We start from the raw sequence: 20919 nt of genomic DNA, 5'->3' as shown, positions 1-20919 counted from the left end.
AAACTATTACATTACAACGACTTGATTAGTGTGGTGTTAGTGTTAGTTAGCCAGCTACATAGTTGTCTGTGCTGTCTCTGTATCTAAGATAATTGTGTAGTTTGAGTTTGAGTATTATCGAGGTGTGCTAGCCAGCCGCGACGCGGCGCCAGACTTACTCAACACACCTAGTCATCATTAACCCACTGCCAGCTAGCCATCCGTTACCGACTAGCAGCGCTGTAGTTACTAATACTAAACAACGGAACGATTTGACTAGTGCAGTGTTACCTAGCTAGCTACCTAGTTGTCTTTGTCATAACTTGATAATTGTTAATTGATAATTGTTAGCTAGCCAGCCATCGAGGTTAGCTAGCCAGCTATTTCCGTCCCCCGCGACGCCATTTTTTTCCTAACCTAGCCAACTATTACCGACGAGCAGCATTGTTGAAACTAAATACACTACAAGGAACGTCTTGATTAGTGTTATGTTAGCTAGCTAGCTACAAAGTTGCTTTGTAGCATGACAAGGTGTAGTACTGAAACTACCGAGGTTACCTAGCCAGCTACACGTTCAAAGTCAACAACGCAGCCACTGCTAGCTAGCCTACTCCACCAGCCAGCAGTACTGTATCATTTTAGTCAATAACATTTTTGCAACGTAAGCTTAACTTCCTGAACATTCGAGACGTGTAGTCCACTTGTCACTCCAATCTCATTTGCATTAGCGTAGCCTCTTCTGTAGCTTGTCTACTATGTGTCTGCCTATCCCTGTTCTCTCTCCTCTGCACAGGCCATACAAACGCTCCACACCGCGTGGCCGCTGCCACTCTAACCTGGTGGTCCCAGCGCGCACGACCCACGTGGAGTTCCAGGTCTCCGGCAGCCTCTGGAACTGCCGGTCTGCGGCCAACAAGGCTGAGTTCATCTCAGCCTATGCTACCCTCCAGTCCCTAGACTTCCTGGCGCTGACGGAAACATGGATCACCACAGATAACACTGCTACTCCTACTGCTCTCTCCTCGTCTGACTACGTGTTCTCGCATACCCCTAGAGCATCGAGCCAGCGGGGTGGTGGCACTGGAATCCTCATCTCTCCCAAGTGGACATTCTCTCTTTCTCCCCTGACCCATCTGTCTATCTCCTCATTTGAATTCCATGCTGTCACAGTTACCAGCCCTTTCAAGCTTAACATCCTTATCATTTATCGCCCTCCAGGTTCCCTTGGAGAGTTCATCAATGAGCTTGACGCCTTGATAAGTTCCTTTCCTGAGGATGGCTCACCTCTCACAGTTCTGGGTGACTTTAACCTCCCCACGTCTACCTTCGACTCATTCCTCTCTGCCTCCTTCTTTCCACTCCTCTCCTCTTTCGACCTCACCCTCTCACCTTCCCCCCCTACTCACAAGGCAGGCAATACGCTTGACCTCATCTTTACTAGATGCTGTTCTTCCACTAATCTCATTGCAACTCCCCTCCAAGTCTCCGACCACTACCTTGTATCCTTTTCCCTCTCGCTCTCATCCAACACTTCTCACTCTCCCCCTACTCGGATGGTATTGCGCCGTCCCAACCTTCGCTCTCTCTCTCCCGCTACTCTCTCCTCTTCCATCCTATCATCTCTTCCCTCTGCTCAAACCTTCTCCAACCTATCTCCTGATTCTGCCTCCTCAACCCTCCTCTCCTCCCTCTCTGCATCCTTTGATTTCCTCTGTCCCCTATCCTCCAGGCCGGCTCGGTCCTCCCCTCCTGCTCCGTGGCTCGACGACTCACTGCGAGCTCACAGAACAGGGCTCCGGGCAGCCGAGCGGAAATGGAGGAAAACTCGCCTCCCTGCGGACCTGGCATCCTTTCACTCCCTCCTCTCTACATTTTCCTCTTCTGTCTCTGCTGCTAAAGCCACTTTCTACCACTCTAAACTCCAAGCATCTGCCTCTAACCCTAGGAAGCTCTTTGCTACCTTCTCCTCCCTCCTGAATCCTCCTCCCCCTCCCCCCCCCCCCCTCCTCCCTCTCTGCGGATGACTTCGTCAACCATTTTGAAAAGAAGGTTGACGACATCCGATCCTCGTTTGCTAAGTCAAACGACACTGCTGGTCCTGCTCACACTGCCCTACCCTGTGCTTTGACCTCTTTCTCCCCTCTCTCTCCAGATGAAATCTCGCGACTTGTGACGGCCGGCCGCCCAACAACCTGCCCACTTGACCCTATCCCCTCCTCTCTTCTCCAGACCATTTCCGGAGACCTTCTCCCCTACCTCACCTCGCTCATCAACGCATCCTTGACCGCTGGCTACGTCCCTTCCGTCTTCAAGAGAGCGAGAGTTGCACCCCTTCTGAAAAAACCTACACTCGATCCCTCCGATGTCAACAACTACAGGCCAGTATCCCTTCTCTCCTTTCTCTCCAAAACTCTTGAACGCGCCGTGCTTGGCCAGCTCTCTTGCTATCTCTCTCAGAATGACCTTCTTGATCCTAATCAGTCAGGTTTCAAGACTGGGCATTCAACTGAGACTGCTCTTCTCTGTGTCACGGAGGCTCTCCGCACTGCTAAAGCTAACTCTCTCTCCTCTGCTCTCATCCTTCTAGACCTATCTGCTGCCTTTGACACCGTGAACCATCAGATCCTCCTCTCCACCCTCTCCGAGCTGGGCATCTCTGGCACCGCGCACGCTTGGATTGCGTCCTACCTGACAGGTCGCTCCTACCAGGTGGCGTGGCGAGAATCTGTCTCCGCACCACGTGCTCTCACCACTGGTGTCCCCCAGGGCTCTGTTCTTGGCCCACTCCTATTCTCGCTATACACCAAGTCACTTGGCTCTGTCATATCCTCACATGGTCTCTCATATCATTGCTATGCAGATGACACACAATTAATCTTCTCCTTTCCCCCTTCTGACAACCAGGTGGCGAATCGCATCTCTGCATGTCTGGCAGACATATCAGTGTGGATGACGGATCACCACCTCAAGCTGAACCTCGGCAAGACGGAGCTGCTCTTCCTCCCGGGGAAGGACTGCCCGTTCCATGATCTCGCCATCACGGTTGACAACTCCATTGTGTCCTCCTCCCAGAGTGCTAAGAGCCTTGGCGTGACCCTGGACAACACCCTGTCGTTCTCCACCAACATCAAGGCGGTGACCCGATCCTGTAGGTTCATGCTCTACAACATTCGCAGAGTACGACCCTGCCTCACACAGGAAGCGGCGCAGGTCCTAATCCAGGCACTTGTCATCTCCCGTCTGGATTACTGCAACTCGCTGTTGGCTGGGCTCCCTGCCTGTGCCATTAAACCCCTACAACTCATCCAGAACGCCGCAGCCCGTCTGGTGTTCAACCTTCCCAAGTTCTCTCACGTCACCCCGCTCCTCCGCTCTCTCCACTGGCTTCCAGTCGAAGCTCGCATCCGCTACAAGACCATGGTGCTTGCCTACGGAGCTGTGAGGGGAACGGCACCTCCGTACCTTCAGGCTCTGATCAGGCCCTACACCCAAACAAGGGCACTCCGTTCATCCACCTCTGGCCTGCTCGCCTCCCTACCTCTGAGGAAGCACAGTTCCCGCTCAGCCCAGTCAAAACTGTTCGCTGCTCTGGCACCCCAATGGTGGAACAAGCTCCCTCACGACGCCAGGACAGCGGAGTCAATCACCACCTTCCGGAGACACCTGAAACCCCACCTCTTCAAGGAATACCTGGGATAGGATAAGGTAATCCTTCTAACCCCCCCCCCTTAAAAGATTTAGATGCACTATTGTAAAGTGGTTGTTCCACTGGATATTATAGGTGAATGCACCAATTTGTAAGTCGCTCTGGATAAGAGCGTCTGCTAAATGACTAAAATGTAAAAAAATGTAAAAATGTAAATCTAAGAGACATACAATGTTCCCAGACACTGCCATAAACCTCCCCACAATAAAGAAAAGGAGGGAGTGACTTGCTCACAGACATTGTGGAGACAAGTCATTGGTTCCCTATTAATCACGCCAACCCTTCACATGGTTTAAGAATAGGTAAAGACACATTCACATATAAAAGACAAGTCTGACCTCTCCCCTCTCTGGGCCCCAAGTGACTGAGCCCCAGCTAAGGGAAACGTGCAACTGAAACATACCAGAGTCCAAAGGACACTTTCTAATGACAAGTATCTCACATAAGCATATTATATTAATAGAACATCTTAATTATCTATGTTACCCAACTAATTCTGATTCATCCACCACAAACTACAGTGGAGACCATAAAAACACAGACACTAGCAGGACAGAAATGTCTTACTATTAGTTAAATATCAATTGTTAACCATTAATATCAAATAAATCAGGTAAATACGTCATTTCTCTCACACTGTGCTGACTGTTGTTAATTATCTATGTGTTCCACTAGGAGGTCCTAGTGGAACAGCTGGAGCTGTGTGTAGAGGGGCTGTGGAAGGCAGAGCGATACGAACTGATCACACACATCGCCAAGCTCATCATCCCTGTCTACGAGAAACACCATGACTTTGAGGTACGAGCCAAACACATGCACGCACACACACACACACACACACACACACACACACACACGCACACGCACAAACAAGAATGAAATGTAAATTGAATCCTTGTGAGCAATATTTACACAGCATCTTGTTTACAACCAACCACCCACGTACAGATGTGGCTGTATTCGTTTTTAAAATACTCAAAACCATTCTAGGATTGACTGTAGGAAAATATCTACTGCGTGAATCCCACAATGAGTATTCGATTGTAAGGTTGAGACAATGTCATTCAATATCCCAGACAATATTAACTATGTCCTCTTTGTTCGTGTATTGCGCTATCCATTACGCTGTCCCCTGTGTTTATAAAGCAGAAATAAGCAAGGCTCATTAAGTCCTTCCTCAGCTTATGGAATAAGGTCTCACACATAAATACTGTCCATGAGAAGTTTACCCTAAGAATGTCCCACTCTCCATCTTCTCATGCTGAGACTCTCTTCTCTTCTTAGCTTGAATAGAAGCTTTGGCTCTGGCTTTAAAAAGCTCTTTGGTAGAGTCTCAAATGGCACCTTATTCCCTATATAGTGCCCTACTAAGAACCCTGGTCAAAAGTAGTGCATTAAATAGGGAATAGGGTGCCAATAGGAACACAGTCTCTGCGTTGTCTTTTGGCAGTGACATGTTCCTGTAGCCTCTCTGTTCTCTCTCTGATATGTCACAAGATTGGCCACCATTAATTGCATATTTGAGTATGTAAAATCAAAGTTAACTATACCTGAGAAGTATGAGTGGTTTAGGTTAATTTCCCATCCTATGTGGGCTCTGCCTGTCAACAGCAGAAGGGCGCATTTGCCGATGTACTGTTAGCTGATAATGTTTACTTTTAAAGCTACCGGTAGAAACTTTGTACAGTTGGCTTAACATAGTGTTAAGTAGACCTAATGTACTTTTTTCTCCATCCAATGAAGGCCTACCTAGTGAAGTTGGCTAACATTATCCCCTTTTCAACATTGTTTTTAAGTGTCACAATTGCTGATGACAGACATGATAGCTAGGCTACATTGATTGATGGACCATGTCAAATTGGCTAGCTAGCTAATAACAGATCACGTCAATAATGGCCAATTAACAAGCTGACTTTCAGGGGATAAACTAGATGGCTATATCCAAATATTGTTTGAGTTGCTTGCCATCTATAGTGGTGATGACAGAAGTACGAGTGACAACTTTCCCAGGACGAGGACTTGCTAATGTCAGGATCTTTCCAAAAGCACAACAGTAAACCGATAATCTCATAGATAACCTCACCTGAATACCATATTCATAATGTATCAAATATTGTATCTGATGAAGCAAGTTAAATGACATGTTTTCTCAGCAAGCTAGCTAGTTACATGCCAAATGGATAGGCTACCCTCACTTCTGAAATTACATGATCAATTGATGTTTACTGAACATGAAAGCATGCAGTTACATGCTGTATAACTGATGATAGAGCTAAATGTGGAATAATCAGAAATGTGTCATTCTGACTATGCTCTTCAAGAGGTGATGATATTAAAACCAAATAGTTATGAAAGTTATTTAACAATCCCTTGAAGACAGCACGTATTTGTCAATGGTTCTAGCGGAGCTGGGGTCTCCTTGCCCCCCAGAAGCCAAACCGAACTCTCTGTACCATATTGTGACATTTTATTGATAACAACCTATATACAGTGCAGTGTAGTCGTTCTCAAAAATATCACACACTCAGAGAGAGTCAGACACACAATGGGGTGCACAATCATAAGTGAATACACGCAAACACACACACACCAAATACCCAGTGGTGTGTTTTTTTTTCTTCAGAAACTGAGCCGTCTGTATGACACGCTGCACAGAGCTTACAATAAGATCCTGGAGGTGATGCATACAGGCCGGAGACTGCTGGGGACCTACTTCAGAGTGGCCTTCTATGGACAGGTGGGTGGATACGGAATAAAACATACATGATCACCTTCTATTTGCCTCCCAGTCTTTTTTTAATTAGATTTTATGCTCTTTGAGACAGCATACCTGTGAAGCGCTGTACCCACAGACTCAGACAGACAGACACTGGGGAGGAACTGTAGTCAATGGCTCCTTTCCAATATCCCCACTAGCATACCACTTATAAGGAAACAATGGATTGGGCATGCATTCGAAGCGCTATGCTAGTATGTTTAACAAATCATTGTTTAGTATGCTGGCTCAACCAATTGTACTTTCTGTCAAGGATGGAGTGCCCATTACTTACTCCATCCTTATTTTTAGATGTTACCCAGCTAGTTCCGGAGGGCCGGAACTGATTGAATTTTCCCGGAATCGGTTGTCGGACTCGGCCCGGAATCATAATGAATGAATGCCCAGAGTCGGCCCAAGTACATCAGGCCGTTTCCGTCTACCGGAATTCAGACGACTTTGCCAGCATCTTAACTGAATCCCCCCAGAAACGGCCCGATGCAAATTTAAATAAATGTCTACAAAATTACCAGATTTTGTCATTTTAAATATTACTATTTTATACATACAAATTATACCCATCCACAAAAAAAACTAAAACATTTTGTGTCAGAGGAAACACCAAACACCTGGTGACCGTGTCAGCGTGCATGTGCCTGGCCCGCCACAGGAGTCACTACAGCGCGATGGGACAAGGACATCCCGACCGGCCAAACCCTCCCCTAACTCGGACGACGCTGGGCCAATTGTGGGTCACCTCATTGGTCTCCCGGTTGCGGCCGACACGGGTCTCGAACCACGTCTGTAGCAACGCAGTTTACACTGCGACGCAGTGTCTTAGACCGCTGCGCCATTGGGGAGGCTCCATCCACAAAGTTTATAATGCTTATCAACTGCCTTGCACAAAGTATAAAAATAATACTCAGAATTCTTAAAGATTTTCATTTAAATGTTAATTGTATTTTTTTTATCACAGAAACATTGAAAAAATATGGAAAATAAAGTAAAATAAGTAATACTGCCGAAGAGTATCTTCCTCTCCGTCTTCCATTTGTTTGGGGAGAAAATAAACTTGTCTCTCTCGGTTAATTACTATAGAAAAATAACAACAGTGCTCATCTGTCATAGTCTAGCTAGTGTAGCGTCATTGAGGTACTTGTGGTTGGATCTTGTAAGCTTACTTTAACCATGTTTGATATCAGTATCTATCGACCATCTGGGATCCCTAAAATATGGTGTTCTTTCTTGGTTACTTCCCTAACTGAGAGAGAGATATTAGATTAAAGTGAAATTACACCAATCCCTTAAAGACTAGTGGCCTCTGAGGAGGATAGTTGTGAGAGGGCTAAAAATGCTACAACACTAAGGCTTAGGTTAAGTTTCACTTCTGTCTTCAGATGCATAAGGGATTACAGCCTGAATTTAAAATAGATTACATTTAGATTTGTCACTGGCCTACACACACACACACACACACACACACACACACACAGAATACCCCATTTATGTTATTGGAATTATGTTTTTTTTTTCTATTTATTTTACAAATTCATTAAAATTGAAAATCTGAAATGTATTGAGTCAATAAGTATTCAACTCCTTTGTTAAGGCAAGCCTAAATAGGTTCAGGAGTAAATATTTGCTTAACAAGTCAGATAATAAGTTGCATGGACTCACTCTGTGTGTAATACGTTTTAACATGATTTTTGAATGACTGCCTCATTACTGTAACCCACACAGACAATTATCTGTAAGGTCCCTCAGTCGAGCAGTGAATTTCAAACACAGATTCCACGACAAAGACCAGGGAGGTTTTCCAATGCCTTGCAAAGATGGGCCCATGTTGGTAGATGGGTAAAAAAAAACATTGAATATCCCTTTGAGCATGGTGAAGTTATTAGTTACACTTTGGATGGTGTATCAATACACCCTGTCACTAAAAAGATACAGGCGTCCTTCTTAACTCAGTTGCCGGAGAGGAAGGAAACCGCTCAGGGATTTCACCATGAGGCCAATGAAAAAAACTGAGGATGGATCAACAACAACGTAGTTACTCCACAATACTAACCGAATTGACAGAGTGAAAAAAAGGAAGCCTGTACAGAACACAAATATTACAAAATCTGCATCCTGTTTGCAACAAGGCACTAAAGTAACACTGCAAAAAATGTGGCAAAGCAATTAACATTGTCCTGAATACGAAGTGTTATGTTTGGGTCAAACCCAATTTAACACATCACTGAGTACCACTCTCCATGCTTTCAAGCATAGTGGTGGCTGCATGTTGTGGGTATGCTTGTAATGATTAAGAATTGGGGAGTTTTTCAGGATAAAAAAAAGAAATGCCTTCCACCAGACACTGGGAGATGAATTCACCATTCAGCAGGCCAATAACCTAAAACACAAGGCCAAATCTATACTGGAGTTGCTTACCAAGAAGACAGTAAATGTCCATGAGTGGCCGAGTTACAGTTTTGACTTAAATCTGCATGAAAATCTATGGCAAGACCAGAAAATGGTTGACTAGTAATGATCAACAACCAATTTGGCAGAGCTTGAAGAATTTTGAAAAGAATAGTGGGCAAATGTTGTACAATCCAGGTGTGGAAAGCTCTTAGGGACTTACCCAGAAAGACTCACAGCTGTAAATTGCTGCCAAAGGTGATTCTAACATGTATTGACTCACGGAGTTGAATACCTATCCAGAGGCGATTTTAGCATGTAAATCTTGGTGGGACAAAAAAATAAATGTTTTAGATGCATGCCAGCAAAGCCACAACACTAAACAATACATTAATTGCACTATAACGGTGACAAGCGGTGCGCACAATCTGTTAGGGCCTACATAAAGCTGAACCAACATCAGACTTTCTTTTCAGCACCATGACTGATTTGCATATTTTGTCATCAAACTTTCATCAAAGTCTTGTCATTCTCTGAGCTAGGCTGAAACACCTGCATTTTGGAGCTGCCTTACTCAAGAAAGCCAAAAAGAGGCCATGTTTGTATGCGGCTTAATTAATGCAATGATTTTTTTTTTTTTTTTTTACATTGTTTGCAAACTGATATGTGACACGTATTAATGCCAAAATAACATGCAAAACAGGTGGGGCTCAAAACAGGTGGGGGTCTTCTCCACCTGCCCTGAATGACGGGTCGCCACCGTACTTATCTAGTCAAGATACACTGAAGAAATATATAAAATTATTTTTGCCCACTGTAGTTGGTTACGACGCAGAACTGCAGTCAGGTCAAGACCCTGGGGGGGAGGACGAGCACGCCGATGAGCTTTCATGATGCGGTTTCTGACCGTTTGTGCAGAAATTCTTTGGTTGTGTAAACCCAGAGTTTCATTAGCAATCCTGGTGGCTGGTCTCAGATGATCCCACAGGTGAAGAAGCCGGATGTGGAGGTCCTGGGCTGGCGTGGTTTCATGTGGTCTGCGGTTTTGAGGCCGGTTGGACGTACTCCCAAAATTTCTCCAACGTCGTTTTAGAGAATAACATTACATTTTCTGGCAACAGCTCTGGTGGACATTCCTGCAGTCAGTGTGCCAATTGCATGCTCCCTCAATATTTGAGACATCTGTGGCATTCTGTGTGACAAAACTGCACATTTTAGAGTGCCTTTTTATTGTCCCCAGCACAAGGTGCACCTGTGTGATGATCATGCTGTTTAATCAGCTTCTTGATAAGCCATACCTGTCAGGTGGATGGATTATTTTGGCAAAGCAGAAATGCTCACTATTTAAAATAAATTGTGCAAAACATTTGAGAGAAATAATGTTTTTGTGCATATGGAACATTTCTGGGATCTTTTATTTCAGCTCATGAAAGATGGGACCAACACTTTACATGTTGCATTTAAATTTTTGTTCAGTGTGTTTTACAAATGTTCCAATTTTTCTTCCACTTTGACATTACAGAGTATTTTGTGTAGATCGTTGACAAAAAATGACAATTAAATCAATTTTAATCCCACTTTGTAACACAACAAACTATGGAAAGGTTCAAGGAGTGTGAATACTTTCTGAAGGCAGTGTATTTTATATTTTGAGATGTTTAGAGCTTCCTAAGGCGGCTAACTCAGGTACTTTACAGTATCACAAAAAGGACAACCTTGTTTTATATAGATGGATTGTTAGAATATTATTAGTTCATGTTTGATTATGTAATGTTTTTTATGCTTGTATACATTCAAAAATCCCAATAAATATATTGAAATACCCGACACAGAACCTTTTCACATTTGAGAGTTAGTCTAATTGACTTATGACTGAATATTTTCCTCCTGAGTCTGTACCTGTTTTGCAGCATGAACATCCGCACCACCATTGGCCAGTTGGAATTTGGAACACTCAGTTTTCTAAGATTGCTAATATGTCTTGTTGACAGGGTTACTTTGAGGAGGAGGATGGGAAGGAGTATGTTTACAAGGAGCCCAAACTCACAGGTCTGTCGGAGATCTCACAGCGCCTTCTATGGCTCTACGGGTACAAATTTGGAGCTGACAACGTCAAAATCATCCAGGACTCCAGCAAGGTAATAACTATGGGTGCGTCCCAAATGGCATCATATTCCCTATGCAGTGCACTATTTTTGAGTCTACGAGTTCCTAGAATAAGGAAATAGGCTGTTTCCTTTATTGGAGTTGGAAACTCTCCAGTAGTTTCAAATGAATTTAATTTGCAGCCAGAAATAAAAACATATATTTTCATCTTTATTTTCTTCATTCCTGAGAAGAGAGGATGGTCCAACTATGAACAATCTAGAAATTCCTGTAGTACTATACATACTGAAGGACTCCAGGACAAGGTTTGGTCACCCACTGATATAAAGGATGCTATACCAAAAGCCAGGAGCTATTACTGACCATCTGACCTGATCAGGAAAAACTATTGGCCTTAGTTCCATTCATGTGGATTTTGCCCAGAAGGGATACAGTTTTTGTCAAAATGTACTTTTTGTAGCAGGTTTAGGAGAACTTATGCTGCAGGTTAGGAGAATTAGGTTAAGGTTAAATTTGACAATCTGTATCCCATCTAGACATGTGGCCTTTTTACAGGAATGTGTCTTGCATTCAAGAGCACTGATTCAAAGACGACATAAATCATTTACCTTTTCTAGGTAATACATTATCTAGGTTCTACCTAACACCCCTCCTGTCTCCAACAGGTCAACCCCAAAGACCTGGACATCAAGTTCGCTTACATCCAGGTCACCTTCGTCAAGGCTTACTTTGACGAGAAGGAGTGTCCGGAGAAGAAGACAGACTTTGAGAAGTGCCACAACATCAACCGCTTCATGTTCGAGACGCCGTACACGCTGATGGGGAAGAAACATGGCGGTGTGGAGGACCAGTGCAAGAGGAGGACAGTGCTCATAAGTTAGCTTCATGACCTCATTACAACCTCTTTAAAACCACTAGTTAGCTTTACAACTTTGTTACAACCATTCACACACTTTACACCAGTTAGTTAGCTTAACAACCTCTGTGCACCTTTAGGTTGTAAAATCTTAGTTTGACCCCACTTCTCACAGCAGGAAAATAATATAACCAGAAATGTGTGGGGTGTCTTCTACTAAGCTATATGGAATTGTTTTAAGGTCATACTAAAGATCATTTGGCTATATTGATTTTAAATTTTAAGACCCCTTGAAGTATCCCAAAAATATATAAAACAGATGAAAATGTATATTTGGCCTTACTACTATTAGCCCATACAAACGCATTGAAAACAGATTCACTACATGGATGTCACGGATCTCTCCGGAACTGTGTCATTACGCATACCTGGTCCCCATTCCCACTGATTGTAATTGTTTAAATGTGCCCTTTGGTTTCCATTGGGCTGTTGGTTATTGTTCCAATGTCCTTTGGTAGTGTGAGTACCTGTGTTGTTTTGGCTTTCGTGCCACTTGTATTGCGTAGATGATTACAGGTCTCGTCCCGTGTGGAATCATTGTGTATGTTACTGGTCTGGCCCCGGTGTATTTATTCGAGGTACTCCTCGCTCTTTTGTTTGGGTTTCAACCCTGTGTTTTGTATACGTGTTTGTTTTTACATGGCACGCTGTAATTTGGGTAAATAAAAAACCCTATTACACATTCCTGCGCCTGTCTCCCGATCCCGTTAAACCAACGTGATAATGGAACAACAGATTCATGTATTTAGCCCCTTATTTTTGGAAATTAACAGTCTCCATATATACAGTTCCAGTCAAAAGTTTGGACAAACCTACTCATTCTTGGGTTTTTCTTTATTTTAACTTTTTTCTACATTGTAGAATATTAGTGAAGACATCAAAACTATGAAATAACACATATGGAATCATGTAGGAAGCAGAAAAGTGTTAAACAAATCAAAATAAAAGTAGCCACCCTTTGCCTTGATGACAGCTTAGTACACTCTTGGCATTCTCTCAACCAGCTTCACCTGGAATGCTTTTCCAACAGTTTTGAAGGAGTTCCCACATATGCTGAGCACTTGTTGGCTGCTTTTCCTTCACGCTGCGGTCCAACTCATCCCAAACCATCTCAATTGATTTGAGGTCGGGTGATTGTGGAGGCCAGGTCACCTGATGCAGCACGCCATCACTCTCCTTCTTTGTCAAATAGCCCTTACACAGTCTGGAGGTGTGTTTTGGGTCATTGTCCTGTTGAAAAACAAATGATAGTCCCACTAAGCACAAACCAGATGGGATGGCGTATCACTACAGAATGCTGTGGTAGCCACACTGGTTAAGTGTGTCTTGAATTCAAAATGTTTTACCAGCAAAGCACCCCCACACCATCACTACTCCTCCATGCTTCACGGTGGGAAACACACATGTGGAGATCAAAGACACAGAGGTTTGGACTCATCAGACCAAAGGACAGATTTCCACCGGTCTAAAGTCCATTGTCCGTGTTTCTTGGCCCAAGCAAATCTCTTATTATTATTGGTGTCCTTTAGTAGTGGTTTCATTGCAGCAAATCGACCACGAAGGCCTAATTCACACAGTCTCCTCTGAACAGTTGATGTTGAGATATGTCTGTTACTTGAGCTCTGTGAAGCATTTATTTGGTCTGCAATCTGAGGTGCAGTTAATTCTAATGAACTTATCCTCTGCAGCAGAGGTAACTCTGGGTCTTCTTTTCCTGTGGTGGTGGTCATGAGAGCCAGTTCCATCATAGCATCCACAGGTACACCTCCAATTGACTCAAATGATATAAATTAGCCTCAGAAGCTTCTAAAGCCATGACAGAATTTTCTGGAATTTTCCAAGCTGTTTAAAGGCACAGTAAACTTAGTGTATGTAAACTTCTGACCCACTGGAATTGTGATACAGGTAATTATAAGTGAAATAATCTGTCTGTAAACAATTGTTGGAAAGATTACTTGTGTCATGCACAAAGTAGATGTCCTAACCGACTTGCAAAAATTATAGTTTGTTAACAAGACATTTGTGGAGTGGTTTAAAAACGAGTTTTAATGACTCCAACCTAAGTGTATGTAAACTTCCGACTTCAACTGTATATATAAGTTGCCCATCCCTGCTATAAACCAATACAAGAGTTTTGTTATGTGTGGCGTGTTTGTTCAGGGTTGTTTACTTTTTGTTGTTGCAATAACATTGTTGCACGACATGACCTGTTCGTATATTTGACCAAGGACTACCAGTTAGATCAGTGTTACATTAGCTTCAGCATTTCAATTGTCTGCTTCTCAGAAAGGCTGTTTCAAAATGATAATTTCCCACAATTTAAGAACAATGGAAGGAGACAGAAGGTTCTGTGAAAAATTACTCCAAGACCAATACCAGACAATGCTGTTATGACTTGTTATAATTTGTTACAATGTTATAAAATGTCATTAGGGTTTATGGGTTAGTGTGTAGGGGTAGGGTGTAGTGATTTGGGCTAAGGAGTTTAGAATTGTCTATGAGACCTGACTGTGTGCTGTATCTCTTCTGTCCAGCAGCCAACACGTTTCCGTATGTGAAGAAGCGTGTGGAGGTGTTGGGGGAGAAGCAGGTAGAGCTGAAGCCTGTGGACGTGGCCATCGACGAGATGCGGGCGTGCACCGCCGAGCTGACCAAACTCTGCTCCTCCCAGGAGGTGGACCTGATGCAGCTCAAATTGCAGGGCTGTGTCTCTGTACAGGTAGACTAGACCTTACTGTAGCTACATCACTTTGTGCATGCAGCTAGTGCATGCAGCTAACACCACAGACTAACATTAGACCTTAAGACAGTGGTATTCAACATTTGCCAGCAGGGCCCTCATTTTATCCACCAAAAATTCTCGTGACTCCACCCAAAATCTAATGACACAACCTTAAAGGAGCAGTTTGTTTTTTACAACCAAATGTCCGTTTTTTATCACATGTTATATTAGGGTCCAGACACCTTTTTTGTGTTTTTCCTATTTTAATTTTTTTACTTGCCCCAAACAGCAAATCACTTCCTCATCCTCGTTGTGTAATATGGGGGCCACAAAAAAAACATGAACAAAGGCTCTAAAAACACCCAAATAGGTCATTTTAGAAGCAGCAAAGCTCTCAGTATAGTGATGCAGGTCTATAGATGTTGTACACGTGAAATTGGTTCATTCCGAACTTGATCATCCATTTTGTTGCAACTCGAGCGATACCTCTCCATCCATTCTATAGGTAACTTCCAAAATAAACAATTGAGGGATACAAAGTATATTGAAAGCACACAGGAAGTTCCAGACACTTGTAGAATCTACGCCAAGGCGCATTGAAGCTGTTCTGGCAGCTCGTGGTGGCCATACACCCTCTTAAGAAAGGGAAAGGGGGATACCTAGTCAGTTGTCCAACTGAATGTATTCAACTGAAATGTGTCTTCCGCATTTAACCCCTTCCCCTCTGAATCAGAGAGATGCGGGGGGCTGCCTTAATCGACATACACGTCTTCAGCGCCCGGGGAACAGTGACACTTTATGTTGGTGTTGACAGTTACCTGTAGCAGCAGGCGATACTGAGAATAGAACAGCTGGATAGGAGAAATGTCTTGTGTCGCGCAAAAGGAAATATAACATTCCAGATAAAGCATGTTACTGTTTGTTTGTTACTCTACCACGCTAGTCCAGGGCTGCTCAACCATGCTACTGGAGAGATACCGTCCTGCAGGTTTTTGCTCCAACCCTAATCTAACACCTGATTCTAATAATTTGCTGGTTGGTTGATAAATTGGCTTAACCAATGATGTTATTTCTGTGCTGCGTGTTGATAAAGATGTCATTGCCTGTGGATAGGCAGCATAGGAGTTCCCATGCACTACCTGAGGGTGAAGCTGAACACCTAAGATATTCATTACTTTTAAAGATTGTTACTCATGCCCTTGTCTTGTGCGCCACAGGTCAATGCAGGTCCTATGGCGTACGCCAGAGCCTTTCTGGACGACTCCAAAACCAGCAAGTCCAACAATAAGAAAGACATAGAGCTGAATGAAGTGTTCAGGTATGTGCAGAAAGCCATAGAGCTGAAGGAGGTGTTCAGGTATGTGTAGAAAGCCATAGAGCTGAAGGAGGTGTTCAGGTATGTGTAGAAAGCCATAGAGCTGAAGGAGGTGTTCAAGTATGTGTAGAAAGCCATAGAGCTGAAGGAGGTGTTCAGGTATGTGTAGAAAGCCATAGAGCTGAAGGAGGTGTTCAGGTATGTGTACAAAGCCATAGAGCTGAAGGAGGTGTTCAGGTATGTGCAGAAAGCCATAGAGCTGAAGGAGGTGTTCAGGTATGTGTAGAAAGCCATAGAGCTGAAGGAGGTGTTCAGGTATGTGTAGAAAGCCATAGAGCTGAAGGAGGTGTTCAGGTATGTGTAGAAAGCCATAGAGCTGAAGGAGGTGTTCAGGTATGTGTAGAAAGCCATAGAGCTGAAGGAGGTGTTCAGGTATCTGTAGATTCAGGTCCGGGCATAGTTACCCACCCTACCAAATATCATCTACACCCAAAAGTTCAAACTCAAGTTGTGGAGCAAAAAATGAAATATGTCATTGTCTTGATGGATAACCATTAATTTAGAATTGTATGTCTTATGACACCTGCTGAGTACCATCCTTTGTACCCATTTAACTTGTGTGTGTGTGTTTCGTGGGTGTCTGGGTGTCCTGTCTATGCAGGAGGTTTGTGGAGGCCTGTAGTATGGCGCTGGACATAAATGAGCGTCTGATCAAGGAGGACCAGTTTGAGTACCATGAGGGCCTGAAGGGCAACTTCAAAGACATTGTTAAGGAGCTGTCAGACATCATCCATGAACAGGTGACATGGGGGGAGGGGGAGGTGGCTGTCAGACATCATCCAATAACAGGTGAGGTGGGGGGGCTCCCCTTAATCATAACTGCTGTATTCACAGTCAGCCTTACCAATGCACACAAGATGACTTCTGACCACACTCTCTCTAGAGGTCTCACGTCTTTGCTTCTCCTCCTATTCTCATCCTCCTCTCCTCCCCCTACTTCTTTTGATCAAACACCAGACTTAGGGGTGCTTTGTGTAATCTTAAAAGCTGACAGAGAAGTTGCATTTTCACTGTAAGAAGCCACGTCTTTGTGACAGAGTTGCTAGAGTGTGTCAACCAGTGTTGCAACCAGCTGGCTCTACAAAAGACAGTTTCGATATTGAGTCACGTTTACCCAGAAACCTGCTGATAAGAAGCAACATGTCTGGTCGCATGCATACTTGCATCAACAGCTCAATTCAAAATAGCCCCCCCCTTTTGATCTGAAAGAGAGGCTCCTTTTGTGGGGGAAGCCCCTCCCATCAGAACATACCAAACACAAATGAATTAAGCAATTACCATCATCAAAGCCTACATTTTTCACTCAGCTAAACATCATGAATTATATACATTGCACCTTTGCAATCCGTTTTTCATGATGCAATATAACAAATGTACAAAATCTCATCCCTACTGACATGGTGTCTTCCAATATGCCTGTTCACGTGAACGAGCCATTCGGGACAGACACTACAAAGCCAGACCGAATGCCGTATCTCTGGTCCTTATCCCACCCAGAAGCTACCGATCGGAGAGAGAGGAATAGAACCAAACAAACAGCGCGCTCATCCATAACATTGATAAGTACAATAAACGTTGCTTAAATTAAACATGAACGCTTGTCTGTATATTATTTATACCATCAACTGTTACTGACGGGAGGTAAGAATAAAGTGTGTAATGTATGTACTAAGATAGCGAAGTTAACTTGTGTGTCGACCCACATTGTTAACGTGTAGCTGATAACGGCGCAGGGAGGGGGCAATGAGTGTGTGTGAGTGTACCAAACGCTGCCAGTGACAAACTTCTCCGACACACACGCTACCCTGCCATATTCCAAGCAACAGTATGATTCACCACTCCTCCTTGTGCAAGACCTGTCAAACATTCCTAATAAGTGCAGCATCTACTGTATTTCCTACTCTGTATTTCCTACTCTGTTTTTACTCTGCAGTCCGTAATGTAAACAACATCAACGACCGCCACTTATTTAGCTATACAGCTGAGGGATGGGGCTAGGGAAGTGTAGGCTAATCCCTCTCAAATAGACAAGGACTGAAAGTCCATGGCATCCACATGAAAGTTATAACCATACTGTGAAGCTCTACATTGTTAAAATAAATAATTTTTATATTTTGGCATATGATGTGGTACTAAGCTCATGAGGCATTTGTAGGTTATATTCTTGAAGGATCATTGGCTGCCGTATATATCATTAATTCAAAAGTCCAACAATGGATGTACAAATCAGACTAACTTTAACCAGAGTATATCATGGTTCTCTTTGACCAAGGTCGATTGGTATGTACTGAATGTATTGTTCTCTCACAAAAGCTTTCTCTTTCTCCTGACTGTTGGCAGCACATTACGTGTTATTCTGTCTTTTACTTTCCTTTTGTGTCTATAAGATAACTTTTCCCTTCTGTCTATGCTGTCCCTTGCTGTGCCTTAGATTTAAGGAGTGCCAGGTAATGTGATGCCCTCTGTAGTGTAACTTTGAATATTCATTTCTACATGTTGATGAAACACAAACCTGTTATCATCTCCCGTTTTTCACGGTCAGTGAGAGAAGCAGTCACTGGCTTGATGCACTGTTTCTGGCAACAAATCAAATGAAATTGTATTTGTCACATGCACCGAATACAAACCTTATAGTGAAATGCTTACTTACAAGCCCTTAACCAACAATGCAGGATTAAGAAAAATAATTAAACAAGTATAAAATAAACGGAAGTGAAATAGAAAAATAACTAATTAAAGGGCAACAAAAAAAACAATAGCGAGACAATATACAAGGGGTATCGGTGGACAAAATTCCCTGGGCTCCATTTTAACAGCAATAAAGTGTGGAAATGTTACTTAAGCAACTGTATTGCTCACAATACTTGATTTATTGTAGAGGGAAACAATGGCCTCTATTTTAATAAACTCCATTATATGAGGGTGCGTGCATGGTGTGTGTAGATGGTTGAGTAAATTGTTTTATTTATTTTAGAATAAGACTAATGTAACAAAATGTGGAAAAAGTCAAGGGGTCTGAAAGCTTTCCGAAGGCACTGTAAGTGTCTGTGGCAGTTTGACCAATGATGGTACCGATGTATGTTGTTGTCTACTCTGTCACCATAGATCTTCCAGGAGGATATGATGCAGACACTGGTCCAGAACTCCTTACATGTATTCCGTGCTATCAGTGGGACTACTACAGACCTGGGCTAAAGTCTACAGACCACACATTTTTCACACAGAGTATAGCTATTTTCCCCACACACACACATACATTCTCCGCCAGCTGAACCCAAATCAGATCTGTCAGCTTCCTGGTAATGGCTGTCTTTTGTTATGATCAATGCAAAGCTGTAGTTGCCTTGCACACTGCATCAAATGGCTTTGTTGCTTGAGAGAAGTGGAAACACAATATTACACTTAAGTGCTGGAGTCTATTCTGCTATGCTCTAAGGTAGCTAATGTTGCTTATGTTATGGGAAAAAACAAACAGTAACCAACCCATCTGTTGTCTGTACACTCTTAGAAAAAAGGGTTCCAATAGGGTTCCATGTGGAAACAGTTCTACATGGAACCCAAAAGGATTCTACCTGGAACCAAAATGGTTGTACCCTGAACCAAATAGTGTTATTCAAAGGGTTCTCCAATAGGGGACTGCCGACAAACCCTTTTAGGTTCTAGATATAGATGGGTTGGCTGACAACATCACGCAAATGATGTGTGCGCATCGACGTGGCCGGAAGACGTGCGTTGATATGATTCTGAACAGTCAGATAGCTAGCAACAATGACAAGAAGCTGCTGTGCGGGGAATCATAGGTGGCTCGTTTCAGCTCGCTGAATCTTGTTATTGATACCATGTATTTGAGAGACAAGTGCTCATTGTGCAAATGTATTTATGTTTTCAATAAACATTTAGAGACTAAATACCGTTTACATGTTATCAACAGTCTAAGCCCACCATGTCTGTTTTGTCCCATAGTTGTGCACGCGTCGGTTTTGTCGCTAAACAACCAACCCATCTATTAGATGTAAGGAAAATGTACAGTAAGGAAAGGAGATTTATTGAAGTATACTCTGTCAAATTGTCAGTCACTCTGTAATAAGCCAATGCTCAGACAGTTACTTTAGTTGTTGAGCTGTGTTGTATGTTCTGATATGGTGCCCCTGCTCTTTGACCATAAGATTGATTAGCCTGGTCCCAGATCTCTTAGTGCTGTCTTGAGAACTCATAGGCTGCGTTGACACAGACAGTCCAATTCTGAACAAAAGATCTGATCTGATTGGTCAAAAGACCAATTATTGTGGGACCAGGCTAATGGTTGTGATTTTATGCCTCTATCACAGGGGTATTCAAATCCTACCCTACAAGGTCTGGAATACTGCTGTTTTTCTCTTCTACCTGATAATTAGTTGCATCCATCTGGTGTCCCAGATCTAAATCAGTCCCTGATTTAAAGGTGAAGAATTCAAAACGTCTTTGTGGTCCAGGTTTGAATTTGAGGGCTCTATCAGCTAGCTGGTTCTAGTATTCTAGTAGTGCCTACATCTCTCCTCAGAAAAGTCTCCTGTCCTATTTCAAGTAATAATAAAACTGATTGTACAGTATTTCACAAGTGCTACACTGAAATTAGTAGACTGCTGATAATCATTTGCAGATGTATATAATATATTGTTATGCTGTAAAAGAAGAAAAATGTGTATGTAATGTATGTATTTATATTTGTACTGTTTTTGGAAAAATGCATGGTTGCATCAGGTCTGGGAGAGAGGTGTTATTTCTCTGATTGTCTGACTTATTTGCCATTTTTAATTACACTGTAAGTACAGGTGCTTGTTCAACATATTGCATGTTTGTAAAGCCATTTTTCAATAAAAACATATTTTAAAAAGTGAGTTGTATTGACCTCATTATTTTGTATTTATTTTCATGTTTATGTATTAACGTTATTAATGGATTTATTAAGTTGTATTAA

The 20919-nt window shown here is 42.9% G+C and overlaps 1 protein-coding gene across 1 annotated transcript in view; it reads left to right on the top strand.

Annotated features, from left to right (window-relative positions):
• The window catches only part of LOC123728738 (dedicator of cytokinesis protein 11-like), a 145341-nt gene extending 124506 nt beyond the window's left edge, over positions 1-20835 (top strand). The window contains 8 exon segments of the mRNA XM_045701398.2: positions 4361-4483; positions 6309-6422; positions 10835-10981; positions 11615-11825; positions 14400-14584; positions 15805-15905; positions 16564-16702; positions 19068-20835. Coding sequence (XP_045557354.2) covers positions 4361-4483; positions 6309-6422; positions 10835-10981; positions 11615-11825; positions 14400-14584; positions 15805-15905; positions 16564-16702; positions 19068-19157 — 1110 coding nt within the window. The 3' untranslated portion in view covers positions 19158-20835.
• The last annotated feature ends 84 nt before the right edge of the window (positions 20836-20919 follow it).

This window comes from Salmo salar, chromosome 18 (assembly GCF_965601325.2).
Source record: "Salmo salar chromosome 18, fSalSal1, whole genome shotgun sequence".
NCBI classification, from domain to species: Eukaryota; Metazoa; Chordata; class Actinopteri; order Salmoniformes; family Salmonidae; genus Salmo; species Salmo salar.
The sequence above is the reverse complement of the archived record's forward strand: the minus strand, read 5'-3'. Positions and strand labels throughout refer to the sequence as shown.